Source organism: Erythrolamprus reginae, chromosome 6 (genome assembly GCF_031021105.1).
Source record: "Erythrolamprus reginae isolate rEryReg1 chromosome 6, rEryReg1.hap1, whole genome shotgun sequence".
Classification (NCBI taxonomy): Eukaryota; Metazoa; Chordata; class Lepidosauria; order Squamata; family Dipsadidae; genus Erythrolamprus; species Erythrolamprus reginae.
This window is the reverse complement of record NC_091955.1, coordinates 63,780,912-63,800,427: the sequence shown is the minus strand read 5'-3', so window position 1 is coordinate 63,800,427 and position 19,516 is coordinate 63,780,912. Positions and strand designations below refer to the sequence as shown.

General features: G+C 39.6%; 1 protein-coding gene across 6 annotated transcripts; it reads right to left on the bottom strand.

The window, feature by feature from the left end:
* Positions 1-5,042: 5,042 nt before the first annotated feature.
* On the bottom strand, positions 5,043-18,597 carry TOB2 (transducer of ERBB2, 2). 6 transcript variants are annotated; one of them, XM_070756044.1, is made up of 4 exons: positions 18,252-18,534; positions 16,136-16,208; positions 12,400-12,474; positions 5,043-9,438 (listed from the first exon to the last, which is right to left on the bottom strand). In XM_070756044.1, exon 4 carries the CDS (start codon positions 9,350-9,352, stop codon positions 8,333-8,335), a length of 1,020 nt encoding a protein of 339 aa, XP_070612145.1. In that variant the 5' UTR covers positions 9,353-9,438; positions 12,400-12,474; positions 16,136-16,208; positions 18,252-18,534; the 3' UTR covers positions 5,043-8,332. The 6 variants fall into 6 exon arrangements, with proteins under 6 accessions (XP_070612145.1, XP_070612146.1, XP_070612144.1 ...); XM_070756045.1 differs by lacking the exon at positions 18,252-18,534 and adding an exon at positions 16,646-17,094; XM_070756043.1 differs by lacking the exon at positions 16,136-16,208 and having other exon boundaries at positions 18,252-18,597.
* Between the last annotated feature and the right edge of the window lie 919 nt (positions 18,598-19,516).

Sequence of the window (19,516 nt, the reverse complement as noted above, 5' to 3'; positions counted from 1 at the left end):
ATCAATCTGTCCCCATTTGATTGAACTACTGAACGGGCAAGTGGGGATCAATGGTTTTCCTTATTAAGGATTGGTCCTATTGACAATATACCTAACATCAAAGTTATTCAATATCTTCATCTTCAGTGATTTAAGGCCTTCTGCTTCAAAACTATAATAATTGAATTTAACATAAGCTATCTGCTGAAATTGTCCTGAAATGCTATTCCCAAAACAATCATATACATACATGCAAACCCCCCCCCCAAAACTACCCACTGAGGCAGCGCAGAACTGGTGATGCTATACTCCCATCTTCAAAAATAGAAGGAAAAAAACAAAAGCCGTTTTAATTGTATTACACCAATAGTGTGATTAGATGCAAAGTTTCCATGTGTGTCCAGTTTTTCTTCATCCATAACTCTAAAATATTTCAGAACAAATTTAGCCAAACAATACAATGGTCTGTTTTCCAATTACTGTGATCCTTTTTATAATAAGTGACCTCTGCAGATTTAAAAAAAGTCAGCATTTTTAGTACTAACACACTCAGTAATCCTAGACATAAGATTAATTGTGCCTCACTTATAAATTCTTCTAGTTTTATTTGGTTAGAACTTCAGTATGATAGTTATTACATTCCTATACTGTTATAGTAGTGTGGAAAAGACAACTAAAAGACATTTTTAAGCACTGAATTCTTGAGGCATGCCTTTTAATGAGGTGGAAAGAGAATAGTATTCCTGCAAATCTGTTGATGGAGAGTCAAAATGAGCATGAACCATTTATTATTATGGTGGAACACAGCTTTCTTATTTGTTTTCATAAGAGAATCTCCAATGTACCTGTATTTTTAAAAATATTGATCAGTGAAATACAGTGGTACCTCTACTTATGAACTTAATTTGTTCCGTGACCAGGTTCTTAAGTAGAAAAGTTTGTAAGAAGTAATTTTTATCATAGGAATCAATGTAAAAGCAAATGTGTGCGATTGGGGAAACAACAGGGAGGGTGGAGGCCCTGTTCCTCCCAACAGATTCTTAGAGAGGCCCCACAAAGGCTTCTTCTCACCTTTTCCAGCCCTGTTTCCTCCCAGGAGATTCCTAGAGAGGCCCCATGGAGGCTTCTTCTTGCTTTTTCCGTTTACAGTTTTGAAGGCTTGAGTTTGTAAGTGGAAAATGGCTCTTGACAAGAGGCAAAAAAATCTTGAACACCTGGTTCTTATCTAGAAAAGTAGAGACGTTCTAAGGTAGAGGTACCACTGTAGTAGGAGCGGAACAATTAATTTAAGTGACTTATGCTGGCCAGCCACCTTAGTGTTATGTAGGACAGCAAAAAAGAGCAAATAAACATTTAAATTTGCAGCCCTGCTGACTCACACTTTCCACACAATTCTACTCTGTATCCAGTGCAGCAGCAAAGTCCATCCACAAAGATTAAGCGATACGTCTTGTAGACAAGTGTCTTCTAACATGTCTTAGGGCAGTGATTTTCAACCTTTTTTGAGCCGCGGCACATATTTTACATTTACGAAACCCTGGGGGACATTGAGCGGGGGGGCGCTAAAAAAGTTTGGACAAAAAAATTCTCTCTCTTCCTCCCCTTCACTCTATTTCTTTCTCCCTCTTTCTCTCCCTCTTTCTCTCTCTCTCCATCCCTCTTTCTTTCTCTTCCTTCCTCTTTTGCTCTTTCTCTCTCCCTTCCTCCCTCCATGTCTCTTTCTCTCTCTTGCTCTCTCTCTTTCTCTCTCTTTCTCTTGTTTTTTCTCTCTCTTGCTTTCTTTCTCTCTCTTGCTTTCTTTCTCTCTGAGCTTTGTGGCACACCTGACCATGTCTCGCGGCACACTAGTGTGCCACGGCACACTGGTTGAAAAACACTGTCTTAGGGTCAGACATCTTCGGGGCCGCCTCCTACCGTACACCTCCCAGCAACTGATAAGGGCCCACAGGGCTGGCCTTCTCCAGGTCCTATCAACTAAACAATGCCAACTGGCAGGGCTGTGGGAAAGGGCCTTATTTATGGTGGCTCCAGCTCTCTGGAACCAGCTGCCCCCAGAGATCTGTACTCTCCCCACTCTACTGGCCTTCTGCAAAGTTGTAAAGACCTGGCTTTTCTGGCAGGCCTGGGGCCGTGACCGAATGAGATACCATCTAGATCCAGCCATGAGAGATATGTATAGCATTTACTAGGGTTTTGTAATTATTTTTTAAATTGTTCTTTTAAATATTGTTTTTATTTGTTGTAAGCCACCCAGTCCTTGAGGAGTTGGGGGGAATATAAATTAGATTAATAAGTAAATAAGTAAATAATAAATAATAGCATCACTCTACAAGGCCTACACGACATTAATACAGTGATACCTCTACTTAAGAACTTAATTCGTTCTGTGACCAGGTTCTTAAGTAGAAACGTTCTTAAGTAGAAGCAATTTTTCCCATAGGAATCAACGTAAAAGCAAATAATGTGTGCAAATCCATTAGGAAAGAAATAAAAGCTCGGAATTTGGGTGGGAGGAGGAAGAAGAGGCAGACAGTCACTGCCGACAGAAGGCGAGGTGAGCGCCCCCTTTTTCCTTTCCGCGCCCAGGCAACCCCGCGTCGGGTGTATGGAAGGTAGTTCGAGGGAGTTACCACAGCGAAGTGGTTTATTCCCTCTCCAAGCGCCCAGAGAAAGGAAAACGCTCAGTTCGCTCTGGGCTGCCAAAGCCTCCTTAAGCACCACTGAAAGGCTCCACTGGCAGCCCAGAAAAGCCCAAGATGGCCGAGATTAAAGGGGGAATGGCAGAAAACTGGCCGGGCCTTTGTGCCGCTTTCAAATTTCCTGGGAAATTTTTCCGTGCTTGGGTTCTTAAGTAGAAAATTCCTTAAGTAGAGACAAAAAAAATCTTGAGCACCCGGTTCTTATCTCGAAAAGTTCTTAAATAGAGATGTTCTTAAGTAGAGGTACCACTGTACAGTATTTTATTTGGGGGGGTTAAAGATCTTCCTTGCCATCTTCCAAAGGCTGTGAATCAAATTCTCAAGGACCCAGAGCAGAATTCCTCAAACCTTCTGGAGAGCCCTGGCCTAGAGGATTTTACAGTTCCATAAATAGATGATGGGGCCATTTTTTTCCAATTACAAGAAGCGTATTAAACTTCTCAAGGGAGTTTTGTAATGCATGACAGATATCTGGATTATTAAGGCCAAGAATTATCAAACTGACCTTAAACAGTCATAAGTCACAAGGTAGACAAATAAAATAGCCAATTGCCAAGACAGAGGCAGGTGGAATTATCTTCAGGAATACAGTAGTGAGATTATTTTCATGCATGTGTATCCCGATACTGCAAAACAGCTTAACTCTTTCATAAAAACTCGAACCAGCTAAGTGGGAGGAGGAACATCGAGCACCTTAAGAGAAATTACAGAAAGTGGCTACTGCACAGGGGTCAGAATGTCAACTCAATCTCTGCTCCCCAGGAAAGGCATAAAATCCAGCAATAATTCCATAAAAGAATAGAAGCTAATAAGATGTACACCTCTGAAGATGCTGACTGGATTACAAAAGGTGGAATTACGAAGCATAAGTGGTTTATCAGGCAAAACAAAAATGAGCTGTTTGAGCAGTCAAAAAGCAACTGACCCTAGAATAGCATATCATGCTAATCAAAATACCGATATTTCCTGGCACCAGTGCCCCAGTAGTGAAATAAAAATTCCCTAAATACAGATAGGCAGAAACCTACGTCCAATTATAAACGATGTGAGGCATTTGGTATTTATTTCCCTATGTGAGAAATGCAAACTCTGTCAGGTTAATTAAAAATTGAAATTGACATCTTCAGCAGTCCACCTATTTAAATTTACCTGGTATTTTTACAGGCTAAATGCTGCCACATCAATCACCTTGGGTTTTTTTTGATTGACTAAAGTTATTCCTGTCTTGAGAGGCAATTGACTTGATAATACTATCTCCATTTTAATAGCAGTTTTTGAAGGTCCTTACTAAGAAGAGCATCCATTGAAATTGATACCATCTACTGTATATACCATTCCATAACCTGTCTGGGGAGAAAGGAATTCCCAAAGGACATTAGAATGAGCTTTTGGAGATCACACAGAAATCACAACTGGTCAAAAGCCAGATTGCTGGTGTTGTCCACCCTGCCAAATTTCCAGGCTGAATTTAAAGTGTGAAGCCCCAGATTATATCGGATCAGGTTACACTCGGCATCCTTTTGCTGTAGTTGAATTTGCCCAAGACCTACTATGTTCAGTAAGAACAGTAAGGTGTTATGTAACCAGTTAAGTATTGAACCCATTCTGTTCAGTAATCTGCTGCATGGGAGAAGACTGTCAAAGGAAATAAAAAGTATTTGTTAAAGCCAGGAAGGATAACCTCATGTTTGTGCTCTACTCATGCCCACTACTCATCCCCTAATGATCCTCAGTGGCAGGGGATGGGGGAGTTATACATCCTGAGATAGGCACAGAATTCAGGATTTCATTCTATTCTAATTAACAGGGGAAATTTTAATGTGGCAAGTAAAAATATAACAAATTTTATGTGCAGAAATCTGAAAGGAAAGGAAGAAAATCTGTCCAAAGAGCAAAATTTCAACAACATAATCAATTTTTTATACAAGATCACCATCTTGCATGAAAACACACAAAATGTGAATTTTTGCTCTGATGGGCTCGGTGGATGCAAACAAAGAGTTGTTCTGTTAAAAAAGATTTAAGACAAATATTTCAGACAAATATAGGTTGTGTACATGTTTTGACCTTTTTTAAACTATGCCATTGCAAAACTTTAAATTGTCATAAATTACTTTTACTTCAAACCTATTGATTTTAGCCTAATTAACAGAAACAAGCCCAACTTGGGGATATTAAAACTAAACTCATTTATTCAGGGGAACATCTCAGAGAAAGAGCCAAGTTTTTTCCTCCAGGCTTTCCACAATCCTGTACCCCACAGCTTATGTGGAATCATGTCTACAGTATTTTCAAATCCAAAAAGAAAGTCTTGTTCTTCATCCTTAAACATTATGTTCTTGTACAAACAACAGGACAAGAAGCTATTATGTATCATGCTTTTAATACAAACTTAAAAAAATCTGGAACAATAGAAACTGTACAGATTTGATCAACCTTTGTTGTTTTTAACTAAATCTTTAGACATGCCAATGTCCTGTTCCAAAATATTGCACAACATTCTGAATACAAAACGCTGATTGTATTCCTCCTTTGCTAGAGAAAAAAAAGAAAAGAGAACCCCACCCCCTCTGAATCCCTACTCAATGGCCCTCTGCCTGTAAAAAACAAAACAAAAACAAGAAAACCAAAGAGACGAACAAGAACAGCATGGACCTCTGCATTAAAAAACATACATAATTATGTCCTCTTTGTGTTCATCCGTCCACTTTAGATCACATGTTGTTGATTCACTCTTCAAAAAGGGTCAGGAAGGAGGGAAACAAGGGAAAAAGGAGCTTTCACTGCTGCTTTTTTAAAATTTTCCTGAAAAAATATTTTTCTCTCCTCTAAGAAAAAATTTTGAAAAGAAAAGTTTCATTTTGTACGTTAGAAATATACATATATTATATATACCTCTTACATTTTACAAATGTAGCAAATTATTCAATATAAACAGACAACAAAAAATTAACACAAACCCATAAAAATAAAAGTTAAAAAAAATTCTTTTTTTTCTTCCTATGAAACCAGGTTAAATTAGTGCAGGTCTTAAAAATAAAATTGAAGCCAAACATCTAACTCTTGAGACAAGAAGACCGAAAAAGAGGCCGTGAGTTTCATTGTTGTCAGCACTGGAAATGCTTCTGAAGCACAGTTATGTGTTCATTATGTGTTCCTTTAGGAAATAGAGGTTGGTCCCTCCCCCTTTCTTCCTTGTGCATGTAGACTTCTTTTCCAAAAGCAAGAATATAATAAAGCAGTGTCAAACATCACAAATTGCAGGTGCTAAGTGAGACTTCCTCCCTATTATTCTAAACCTTAGAAGGGTATGCATATAAATTCCTAAAGATGGGTTTGTGGCATCCTTCTCTGCTACAGGAATAAATTAACAGAGGGGATTATGCTGGGTGAAGAGTTTCTACCAGGGAGGAAGATGTGGTTCAAGTCCAGTGTAATAACTAGGCAGTCTACATTACAATACACTCCACAGGGGCAAGTGGGTGGCAGTGGTACTTTGAAGGGAAAGCATGAAGAAGCGTAAAGCTGAACAGTTTATAATAGTCTTGTTCAGGTTTAAAGTTTCAGCCCTATGCAGTTTTACCTTTTCATTACTGTGTACTTTCCCTCTTCATCCACTGAGTGCATCAGAAACAGGCAGAGTGCTCAATATACTTTTAGTGTTTTTCCCCCCATCCCATAAAAGGGGAGGAAACAAAGAAATGACTCACTTTAGGGGCATATTAAAATATCCTACAGATTAATCCCACAATGTGCCTAGGCAGGAAACATTTCCCATAACTATACCCATGATACTAAATACATTAAAAATAGTTACCCTTCTCTGGAGGATAGGTGCATGTGGAAGTTAAGGCTCATATATATTCTAGCAAGGAATCCTTAATTTAGATTGAGGGAGTAGGGAAGGAAAGGTCAAGCTCTAGAAGAACATATTTTAGCTTATCTATTTGACAAAACTTTGCCAGAGAAGTTGCAGAAGCAAGATTTAATACAACCCAAACTGAGCTATAGAAGAGAGCAAAAATGGGGAATGCCAAACTGCCTAAATAGGATACCAAAGTCAGTTTCCTCCTCCTATCTTCACTGCTCACTCATTTAACTCCTTAAAAAGATTGCTTACTTATTACCATAGCTAGGTAAATTCTGGGACTCATCATCATTCCATAAGGCATAGATGGGGAAGGTTTCCTATCTAAGGCAAATTCTGTCAATTGGTTTGCAAAAAAGCTCAACATTAGAAGGCCACTATTGTCTATTTCTCCTGGCATCCTCTCCCGCTGAAAAAGGAGAAATACGGAATACAATTGGGACTGCTAGCTCACCAACAATAAGGAAGGACAGGTTCTATATTTCTATCGGTGAACACTTTCTTCACATTCAAATCACTTGGATATTCTATGGCAAGCCCACTTCATCCCTGATGCAGAGAGCTTTGAGATGGAACAACTTGAAGCTGGAACAGGTATATGAGGTGCTCTTCTATACAAGAATACCTGATTCCTTTCCAATGAAAAATGTAGCATTTTTGGTCAAAAGTCCTAGGAGATGTGAAATTCAAAGTGCAAACCCTCTCACCATCCATTCAGAGAACAGTCTACACAATAACCCCTTCATCCCTGTCAAAAGTAGTGCTTATAATATTAGAAAGTAGGAGAACCATCTTTTCTATGAGAACTAGTAACCAAATGATCAGCTACCAATCAGAAGAGCATAGAACCTGGCAAAATTTCCAACTGATTAATCCAGAGAAACATCAGCAGATGTTGCTCAGGCACAAAACACCAAAAAAAACCAACATTCACCCTTACTCTTGAATGAGTGCAATATACAAGGATAATTCTTTTTCACAGGTCAGAAGAATTTTCATATAGAGCTCTATTTATTTGTCATATTATTAGCAAACGGGACCAAGCTTCCCTAAAATCCACCACAACCTAGCTTTTAAGAAGACTAGCGAAGAAGAAAAGCTTGTAGGAAGCATGAGGCAAAATACTGTCCCAGATGTCACATTATCCTCTACGTAAGAGAAATTTCCAGGGAAATAATATTTTCACTGCAAGACCCTGTCATCACCAGTTAGCATAAGATAAACTTTGTTTTCTGTTCTAGGATTATAAAATCTGAGAGTTCTAAGAAATTTAACTAATTCATCCCACCTTCTATGCCGCTCATATATATATATATACGAAAGCAAACCGCAAGTCTCCCCAGGAACTGCTTGAGATGTTACACAAACAGAGGTATTTAATCATTTCCCATTCCTACCCTAAGCCATCTGAAAGACTCAGAAAATTCAAGACATCTGGGTATGAAGAACATGACAGCACCTGAACAAGGCCATCCTTACAGCAAGCATATTTGAAGACCAGTTCCAATGAGCAGCATAGGAGATTAAATAAAGTAACTCTGGTTCCAACCACTGCTGGGCCAAGGATAGCCTCTTTCATTAAACATACAACAATAGGTAGGAAAAAGCACAGAATACAAGTTTTAAAAAGAATCAGTGCTTCAGCAGCGTTCCCTGGCATGACACAAGAAGTTTCATCTCTTTCCAAGAAGTTATATTTATAAGATTTCAAATATTTCTTAATTATTTTTCTCTCAGGATTTTTTTTTTTTTGGAAGTGGTTTTCCCCAGAATACTCATATGATGGTCAGTTGGCCAAAACCACTGGCTGGAACGACTGATTGGGATACTGCATGGCATTCAGATTGTAGCCGAGTCCTTCCACAAAAGGTGTCTTCTCCAGGAAGAGGCTGTTGGTGCTTCCACCAAAAACCTGAGCCATGTCAAAGCTGCTGCCATTACTGGCACTGAACTGTGATGCAGGAGGAATGCCACCAGCCGGGGTTTCAGTGGCTACACTATCAAAGAAGAGGCTGCTGGCTCCTGGTGATCCACCATTGTAAACAAACTCCTTGGCATTGGGGGAGAGTTGAGACTGAGGGGCCGGGCTGCCCCCGATGAAGTTCAGAGAATGCATAGACAGGGAAAGGCCTTTGTGCTTCAGCAGGCTATTGGTGGGTGAACGGACCAAACGTTGTGGCTGCTGTGGAACCCCTGTACCGTTGGTGCTTGTTCCAGTTCCTCCACCTTTCTTCATCTTAGTTGAGCCAAACTTTGTGGCAGCAAATGTAGCAGTGGTAAAAGTAATTGGCTGAGCAGATCGTGGGATGAATGTAGGGCTAGGTGACTGGCCAAAAGATGGTGATGGAGAATTAGACAAGGAATTCTCCTGACTTCCAATAGGTACAAACACCTGTGCATCAGGATTGAAACTGCTCTTGATCTCCTTGTCCAACTCTGCTGCGCTGCAGCCCTCGCTGTCATCCAGGTAGAGGACCTTGACTGACCCTTTCTCACCAATTTGGTAAGAAACCTCAAAAGGATCAATCCAAACACTGAGTTCTTCTGGGACATTGGCTCGCACATCCTCTACAGCAAGTCCACTCCGCTTGGCTGCCATTTCCACGACGGGGTCCACAGTTTCTCCAATATGAACACAACGGTAGCCAGAACCTTTCAGAGGTTTCTCTGGATACCAGTGACCTTCATATTTCTTTTTTAGCAGCCTCTCTAGCTCTTCACCAAACAGGTCAGCTCGCCTCCGTGGAAGCTTGTTGTACAGATATGAGATGATGAAGTTCAGAGCAACTTTGATCTCTAGATGCATGCTCCCTTTACAGCAAGCAAATTAGGGCAGTATATTAAAAATAGACAAAGGATACAACCATAAATGGATTTTGGCTCCAAACAATCCTGGAAAAAGAGAAGAGGAAGAAAAGGAATAAGTATAGTATATTTAATATTATGGCAGAGCAATAGTTGTTTTAAAACAGTTCAAAAATTAAGCAATTGCTATGTATTAAATTGCATGTAATTTCAGAGCGATTGTTATAGTGGACAAATCAAGTTCTGACATGAGATTTTAAGATACTAAGGATCAGATTTCCCAATCTAACATGCAGCTTTGTAAAAATAATTTTATAGATATTTTTCAACTGGGACATAAAAGTGATTTAGAAACCAGAAAGTAAGTACTACAGCGTTCCCTCGATTTTCACGGGTTCGAACTTTGCGAAAAGTCTATACCACAGTTTTTCAAATATATTAATTAAAAAATACTTCGTGGGTTTTTCCCCCTATACCACGGTTTTTCCCACCCGATGACGTCATGTGTCATCGTCAAACTTTCATCTGCCTTTAATAAATATTGTTTTAAATAAACTTTAATAAATAAACATGGTGAGTAATAATCTAAATGGTTGCTAAGGGAATGGGAAATTGCAATTTAGGGGTTTAAAGTGTTAAGGGAAGGCTTGTGATACTGTTCATAGCCAAAAATAGTGTATTTACTTCCGCATCTCTACTTCGCGGCAATTCAATTTTCGCGGGCGGTCTCGGAACGCATCCCCCGCGAAAATCGAGAGAACACTGTACTGCCTTGAGTGTATAAACTGGCATACATTTTTTTTCTATTAGGTTCCCTTCAAAGTTAATAAAAAAATTCAAGCCACTTTTTGTCATGTGCCGAATGTTATTTATCTGAGATTTTGAAAGGTATCTGTAAAAAAAAAAGGTGCTGATGATAATATACAATATTGCCATGTCCTCTAGTAGAAATTTAACATAGCACAGCATACACAGTAAAATTTTAGAGTGCCTGCATTTTATACATGAAATTATACATTTACATATGCATGTGTGAATATACATATGTTACTATACTGAAAAGAGCCTTTTAAAGTGATTTAGTTCAAATCTATGATCCACTCGATAAGGATTCGTCATAAGTTTGACTTGTTTTTTACAACATTAATTGTATTATTTTATTTCACTTGAATGCATTCCATTTTATCTCTGTACTTCTTAAAATGCAGCTCCAAAAATATATGCAAGTCTTCCAAGTAAGAGCTAATTTGAACAGAACAGAATTGTGAATGCTGTTTATCATTATCTGAATATAGCTATAACTATAGCTCTAGTCATGTCATCACTGTTATTTGTAAACAGCCCAGTCAGTGAGTGGGTGGCCATATAAATCTTCCAAATAAATAACTCATTCTGGATCTAATTATTACTACCAAGAAATGTGTATCTTGATGTATATACATGCTATATTTGGTCTGTGTTTATTTATTACATTGTACACTGCCCAGAGCCCATTTGAGATGAGCAGCTAAGAAATATAAATACTGAACTGCTTACTTTCAGTTTTTAAGTTTTTACCCAATTTCTCTTTTTCTCCAAAATAGCATGGAAACATTGTTTTATTATACAATAAAATATTAAACTTGTATGTCACAACACCCAATGACTGATCTCTCTCTCCTTCCCTTCCTCCCCTCTCGTCTGTCTATCTGTCTGTATATCCGGTATCTTCAGATAGTCACAGTATTTAATATTTGAACAGTATGTTCTGTATAGATACAAATGGGATAAATAAGCACATTTACCACAACGACCTAATTTATGGTATGTTGATATGTTTAATAGCCCTACCTTCTGAATTTCTGATATTAAAAATAACAGTCAAAAGTTACATTTAAATTTTATTTTAAGCTACTAGATATATCAGTTCAATACATTTAAGAAGCAAATTGTGATGCTTCCCACCCTGTTGTTCTAATCGCAAACAATTAAATATTTGAAACATTCTTTCCTTAGCATAATTTCATATGAACAAAAAAACAATATTGCATAGGAATTAATAAATATCCACTGGCTCCAGGAATGTTCAATTAAACTGCCGCTTGTAAAGATGCAAGTATCAAATGATGCTTTTAATGGTTTCTGTGTAGCATGCAGACTAGTTTAAAACATTCTTAATCAAATTTCTTTTCATGTGTGTGTCTGTGTGTGTGTGTGTGTGTGTGTGTATTACACTATCATGATTTGCTGTCCTTCTCAATAATACTTCAATCCACATTGTTTTGCTCTGTCCAATAATACTCTTAAGCACCTAGAAAAGATATGATTATTTAAATTGAGGATTGTACGTATCATACATTTACTTGCAATGTAACAGATCCAGTTTTTAATTGGTACCTTAGTCAACAGTTTGCTTTGGGTCCATAAAATATTCAAAAAATGAACACTAGAATTGAATTTTAATGATGCACTACAAAATGTGGTGGTTTATGGCAAGTATTTCTTCTGATAAACTATTTGGTATTCAGAAGCTAGGAGCCCACAGCATTCCTTTGAGAAACAGGAAGAAAAACTATCATCTTTTTTTTAGTCATAGCCTCAATTCTTAGACATCTGTGCCAGGATAGCTGCCATTTCTAATTGCAACTGAATTTGTGTACCAATACTTGAAAGCATATTAAATGGTGTGGCAAAAGGACATAAGGTGGCGTATTTAATAAACCATCATCTCTTAGCATAATTATAAACTATGGAATTTCCCACAAAACAGTAATTTGAGATAGCATCCCTTCAAATGCCAGTTCAATTTGTGAAAATTAGATAAGGATGCACGGTCCAGTGTAATTTCTTTTATCTTGACCTTCTGGTATTTAAGGAACAGGTAAGTATGGAAATTGTACATTTGTTGAAAAGAGATAGAAAAATTGGTAATAAATACTTCTCTTTTAATAATTAAAAGATTTTATACCTAGAGATTGCCAAAGGGAATAAATTTACGAAGAATAAAATGATAAATGGCTATTAAATTGATAAGGTTATTTGCTATCTCCAGGTTAACATGAAGCATACCTCTGATTATCAGCTGCTGTGAACCAATGAGAAGAGGACCGCCCTCATGTCCTGTTGTGGACTTTCCATAGGTATCTAGTTAAGTCATTGTGGGAAATTAAGATATTAGAGAAAACAGGTCTGTTTTAACCCAGCAAATCTCTTAAAATATGAATCTGAGCTTTGCATCAAAATGTAAATGGGAGCATATATACAAGATTTTAAAAGTTCTATTCTTCAAGCGTATAGGTAGTCCTGGACTTATAACTACAATGTAGCCTAAAATTTTCATTTTTAAGGAACACAGTTGTTAAGTGAATGTTGCCCCATTTTACGATCTTTCTTGCCACAATTGTTCAGAGAATCATTACAGTTATAAAGTTAGTAATACTACTATTGTGAAGCTAGCTTTTCCATTGACTTTGCTTGACAGGAGGTCACAAATGGTGATCACATGATCCCGGAACACTGCAACCATCATAAATACATGCCAGTTGCCAAGGAAATTTTGATCGTAAGACCATAGGATGCTACAATGGTAGTCAAATGTGAAAAATGGTCATAGTCAACTTTTTTGGTGCCATTGTAACTTCAAACAGTCAGTAAACAGATGGTTGTAAGTTGAGGATCATCTGTGTTGTTACTGCAACCAATACAGAAGCTTCTAAAATAATTCCACCTGAATGGGGATAGCCATAAAATTATTTCTGGTAGCAGAATCCTTAAGAGTTTGTATCCCAAGAGCAAGTAGACCAGTGATGGCAAACCTCCCCCCCCCCCCCGTGCTGAAAGCATGCACAATAGCGTGCAAGTTCCCACATTCATAATCCAATGCCCCCCATCCCCTGTGCATGCATGTGCGACCCTCCATGGGCTGCCCCATCCCACATGCACACACACATGAATCCCCCTGCTACCCGACTTTCAGTGGGCCCAGTAGGCCCATTTTTTCATCCTCCCCAGGCTCCAGAGGTTTCCCTGAAGTCCGGGGAGGGTGAAAACAGTCTTCCAGGCCCTCCAGAGGCCAGAAACACCTTCCCAGAGCTACCGCGCAAACTGGCTGGGGCGCACATGCACAGTGGAGCTGAGCCAGGGCAACAGTTCACGTGCCAACAGATATGGCTCTCCGTGCCACCTGTGGCACATGTGTTATAGGTTCACCATCACGGAAATAGACTATAAGCTGTACCTAAACTATTTGAATATGCCTATTTAACTTGGGAGGCAAATATACAAAGTAAACACAAAACCTCAAGTATACAAAATGATTTATACAGTATCTGTATCCTGTGAAATTATTTTTTGAGAAAGTAGAAAGAACATTTAGGAAATTAACTTATATGATTGTGATTTTTTTTGGGGGGGGGCACAAGGTTATGGTCTATAACAGGGATCCCAAACGTGGCAATTTTAAGGCTTGTAGACTTTAACTACCAGAATGCTGGGAGTTGAAGTCACAAGTCTTAAAGTTGTCAAGTTTGAAGACCTTTGGTCTACAATATGCGTACCATAATTTATGACTAAAGATTTATCCTGACAATCATCCTAAAGAAACATACAAAAAGAAAAATGTTATTCTGGAAAATATTATTCTTGTTTGACACTTTCTCAAGGACAGGATGCAAATCACCTTGAGCTCATTTCTGAATAATTAGGCTTAAGTCCCTCCAGATTCAAAGGGGCTTACTGTCAAATAAATATAATGAGAACAGCAATATTTGGATTTAAAGAAATCCATTTTTTTCTAATGTAGTCATATTACGTACCCTTTAAAAAAAGTATCTATTCTTTTAAAAACTGTTAATTGCTCAAGATTATTTTTTTAACCTGATGGTTTTGAAACCCTAAAAATAAGAAATAATGACCTACACAATTATCTATTAATAGTAATTAGATCAAGTAACAGAAAGGCAGCAAGTCAAATCAGCCCAAGTCACTTGGCGTTATGTTTCTATTTAAGGGTGTTTTATTTTGCTTTGAATTTTTCTCCAATAAAATGTGGATTCTCATCAGACTAAAAGTACCAAGAAATATACTTAAAGGAACCCCCTCCCCAATATTGTACATTTTAAGTATATTCAAATTGTAGAATCAGAACAAAAAATTACTAAATACAAAATAATTCTCCAAATTTGATACAGCAACTTTTGAAAAAGATATGAAAAATAATATCATAGTTTTAATTATTAGCAAAGTAAACTTGCATTCATTAGAATTTCTTAATCTAAAGTCATTAATTTGGAAACAAGTGAGACAACTTCAGAGACTAATAATAGAATTAAATCTTTGGGGTGGGGTGGGGGTTCTGTAGAGCTTCTATAATATAAACCCCCATCTTATTTCAGAATAGCCAATTATCTTGGGAATATAAAATACAATTGCAATTTATTCTGCATGTGGCAATTATATTCATAAGACAACACATTGAATAACAATCTCCATGAGATTGTAATCAATATTACTCCAATGATTTTGCATATAATCAGTTAAACTATAGTTATTTCTTTGGGAGGAGTGTATAAGTTGCCTAATCATAGAGTATTGAGTAAAATACCTTAAACATAGAATACTAGAGAAGTTTTTTAAAAACATAGAAACATAGAAGATTGAGGGCAAAAAAAGACCTCATAGTCCATCTAGTCTATCCTTATACTATTTCCTGTATTTTATTTTAGGATGGATATATGTTTATCCCAGGCGTGTTTAAATTCAGTTACTGTGAATTTACCAACCACCTCTGCTGGAAGTTTGTTCCAAGCATCTACTACTCTTTCAGTAAAATAATATTTTCTCACATTAGTTCAAATCTTTCCCCCAACTAACCTCAGATTGTGCCCCATTGTTCTTGGGTTCACTTTCCTATTAAAAACTATTCTTAATTTATCTAGAGTAGTTTGTTAGGCTGATGATGATCAGAAGTACTTTAAAAAACAAAAGGCACACGGATCAATTTTTTAAAAATCTGAATTCCTGATTATTGTTACCTATGTAAACAGGATCCTTGGTTCAAACCAATCCTTGGCTGTATACAGAAGCTACTTTGAGTTGGCCTTCTCCAGGTCCTGTCAGCCAAACAATGTTGCTTGGCGGGGCCTAGCGGAAGAGCCTTTTCTATGGGGCCCCCAGCCCTCTGGAATCAGCTCCCCACCCCCCACCCCAAGATTCATACTGCCCCCACCCTCCTTGCCTTCCCTAAGTGTCTTAAGACTCACCCATGTTGCTAAGCTTGGGTCAATGAGATCTCAGCCGCCCTGGCCGATGAAATGAGATGTATGTTGTATGGTTGTATTGGCATGGCTGTTTTTTTAAATATTGAAATTTTTAAATTGCAATTTTAAATTTAATTAGATTTGTCTTTGTGTCAGATTGTCATATTATATGCTGTGAGCCGCCCCAGTCCTCGGAGAAGGTCGGAATACAAATCTAATTAGTAATAAATAAATAAAGTTATCTGCTTTAAAGACTAAGGAGAGAGAGAGACGAATCCTAGAAACGTTCTCGAACCACAACTGCCCAGCCTAGTATTTCCCGGGTCAAACACCCCCTCCCCCCGGGTTACACATCTTGGACAAATCGCCAACTGCTTCCCAAGCCTTGTCACACGTGCAAAGTTGATGGACTGTTTCCTCCCCAGGACCTCCCCCCGCGCCCCCCCCCCGCCAAAGGTGTCGGGCGGCTGCCTTGCCCGCCCCTCCCTCCCTCCAGCGCAAGTTGCCAACCTTCGCTGCTGAAGAAGCCTCCCTCTAAATGGCCCTACCTCTGCGAACAGTTTCTTGGCCTCCTCCCAATTCGGGCGTCTCCGAAGCCGTACTACCTCATGAATTCAGCATCTGTTGCAAAACGGAACGCCCGAGTGAGTGACCTACTTTTGCCTTTTAACTACCCTTCCTCTTCTTCTTCTTCCATTTGCTTTTGCGCCAAAGCTGGCCCGGGCGAGCGCCTGCTCAGCTAAGCCGGGGGTAAAAAATTTTCCATGGCGCATGCGCTCTTTTGCGCTCTATTGCTCAACACCCCCCCCCCCAGCCAGCCCCCCCCCCACTTTTGCCATTTCGCATTTCGGCTACAATCGACGATTTCTTCTCGCTCTCTTTCTCCGCTCCCGTGAGGAGCAGCGGGAGGGAGGCCGGCTGAGGAAATACCGGGCACTTTGGCACAACACAGCAGCTCCTACTCCCCCCCCCCCGACTCTTTAATTCCATCTTTGCTGAAGGCCCATATGAGAGCTCCCCAACTCCAACCCCCCCCGCCCCAGCGCAATCCTGCCTACCTAGAAGCGAGACTCAGGATGGATTCTTTTCCTAAGACACCCCCCCTTCTGCCCCCCCCCCAAACGTTTACACGCCGAGGCGGTCGTGCAAAGCCTTGAGGCACTGTGCAAGCCTCCCTCGGAGGAGACAGGCCCCTTTGCCGTTTCCCCACAGAGCAAGAGAGCCATTTCGCCGGCCCTCTCGCGGAGGCTCCATTTAAATGTCAAGGTAGACTTGTGGCCCTCACATCCCTTTCTCGTGCTCCTCAAGGGGAATCGCATAAACACGCCTTTCGAAGCCCACCGAGGGCAGAAGAAGAAAAAAGTCCGTGCCCGAGTGAAGGTTATCGAGCCTTGACCTTCTCTCCCTGGAAGAAACCCGGGAGCAGCCCGAGTCCTTTTCGGGAGGCTGGCCCGAGTTTTCTTTCCAAAGTCAGCCTGCTCGATTAATTGCCTCTGCTTCCCCCTTCGGAGCCGAAAGGATCGTCCTCGCTTTTCTCTTTCGGGGGAAAAAGAAATAATTCCCCGGTTGCGCGGCACGCAAGGTGCTGATTAGGCCCCAGGATCTCTTTGTGGCCCAAAGGAAAAGGCCGAATCTGATTTACCTCACGAACAAGGGAATCGATGGAAGCCGGAAAGTGCGTTTTTGATACCCTGAAAGTATCGCTGCAAGAACGACTACGGCTGTTTCTTTTGGTGGAAACTCTCAGGCTCCCAATCCAGCCTTTATTTTTTTTTTTAAATTAAACCCATTGAGAAGGAAGAACAAATTTACCCGTCTTAAGCCTTCGGACGGAGGTGGGGAACCCGCATTTTTTCCTTCCCCCCCTTGTCTGTGTTTGTGACATACCGAAATCATAAGCCAAGCGGTGGGGAGAGAAAATTCGAGTATAAAAGCGATGGAACCCCCTTTTTTTTCGACAAAGCCGGCGCTACCCATTGATCCGGATTAAGACAAATGGAACGAAAACCAGCTCCCTAGCTCGACCCCCCGACTTTCCATTGTGTCCCCTTCGCCCCACCTCATTATTTGATATTCACTACCGTTTTCATAGCCTTCAAAGAAAAAGCGAAGAATCACAAGCTCGCCCGCAGTTATGCTCTCTTTTTAAACCCAAGACTGTTTTTATAGGAATTTTTTTTAATAGTCGGGTCACGATTCCAAATAAAACGAAGGGAGACAAAATGGTGAACTGGAGCCTTTTCAGTCCTTCAAGCCAAATGGTCTTTCAGGCTTCCTCGCCCTTCAGACTAATACTGTAAATATCGGCAATGTTGCTGGTTCTAAGGGAAACAATATTGCTAGCAGGGAAGGTTTTCTGGTTAAAGGCAGAGCCGTTTCTCCCCTTAGGGAACTGGGGAGTGGGGTGGGGGGAGAACGGGCGGAGAAGGAACCCCGACATGACTTCTCAGAACCCGACTTGGAAGAGCGGCGGCTTCTGAAAGAGGCCCCGACGAAATCGCCCTTTAAAGGAGCAGCGAAGAAAAGCAAGCTGGAACAGGAAAGGACAATCGAGACGGCAAACCTGGTCAAAAAAGCATTCTCCAAACATATATATATATATAGTATAACACTCTTTAGGTTATGCCAACCCCTCTCCCTCTGTAGCCATAAGCGTTTACTTACTTTTTTTTTCCTTTTTCCTTTTTTTCCCCTCAGCACCAGGAAAGGTGGGTTGGGTGGCTTCTTTTTCTTTCCAGATATTTTTAGGGAGTTTCTTTTTCACAAAGCGCTGGTGTGGTATATTCGATATATATATATTTATATTTAAACCGTACGGATGCTATTTCGATAACTTCTCCCCCCTCTGTAGGCCAAATCAGAAGCGGGGCGAGAGGATATTGATTGGAGAACCCCCTTCTTCCCTTGCTTTCCTCCCTCCGCGGGAAACCTGAAGCCACCCTCTCCCTGGCCCAAAGTGAGCAAAGTAAATGAAAAGTTTCACCCTTAGCAACCCTGCGCAAGGATATTCTCTTCCACACCCATGGTGATGCGACTTGCAAAGGACAAGGAAGGGGAGGAGAGGGGAGGGCGGGCCGGAACTACTTCCCCAACGTCGGTTTCTATTTAACTCGCGATGTGCCGGGGTGGACGCTTCGCTCTTGTTGGAAATGTAAGTCGATGGGAAAAGAAAATACTGTAGATCTGTCGCTAACAGCAACTTTTTTGGTACTATTTGTTATTGAATTAACCCCCTTCATGCTGTAATTTTAGTACTCATGCTTGCATTAATTAGTATAAATATAATAAATAAATAAATCATTTAATATTGATTGAATCCCATTACTAAGTAAGTACCAATAACTTAGTAGAATAATTGGACCATCTGTAAGATCTGAATTCTTTTAAAGTTTTTTCATCTGAAGTAACCACATATATTGATTCTGTGTTAAGAATTTTAAAAAACCAAAAATTTACCATTCACCTTTAATGAAGGCATTATCATCACACACATTCTTTATTTTCCATTTTTCTCTAATGAAACAGACAGTTGGTAGGTTAAAATTTAGGAAATGTGAGAACAGCAGAGTTTAGATGTGAGAACAGCAGATGGGGTAGAATTGGTCAAAAGCAACCCTCCATTAAAAACACAAATACTATAAATGGGTTTATAGTATGGGTGAATGAAAACTTTGCAGATGTCTGGCTGATTAATAAACTGGAGTCTTAAATATAAAACATTTCAGCTACTCATTATCCATTCATGTTTAGATCCTTAAATGATGTTTCAGAAATCTAAGCAACAATGCTAAAGATGGCATGCTGTTGCACTAAATATATGCAAGATAGATTACAATGATGTACATACTAGAACTGCAATGTATTCAGGTTCCTAGGACAGGGTATTCCTAAATGTAATTTACTCATGCTAACTTCCAAAAATATTTATC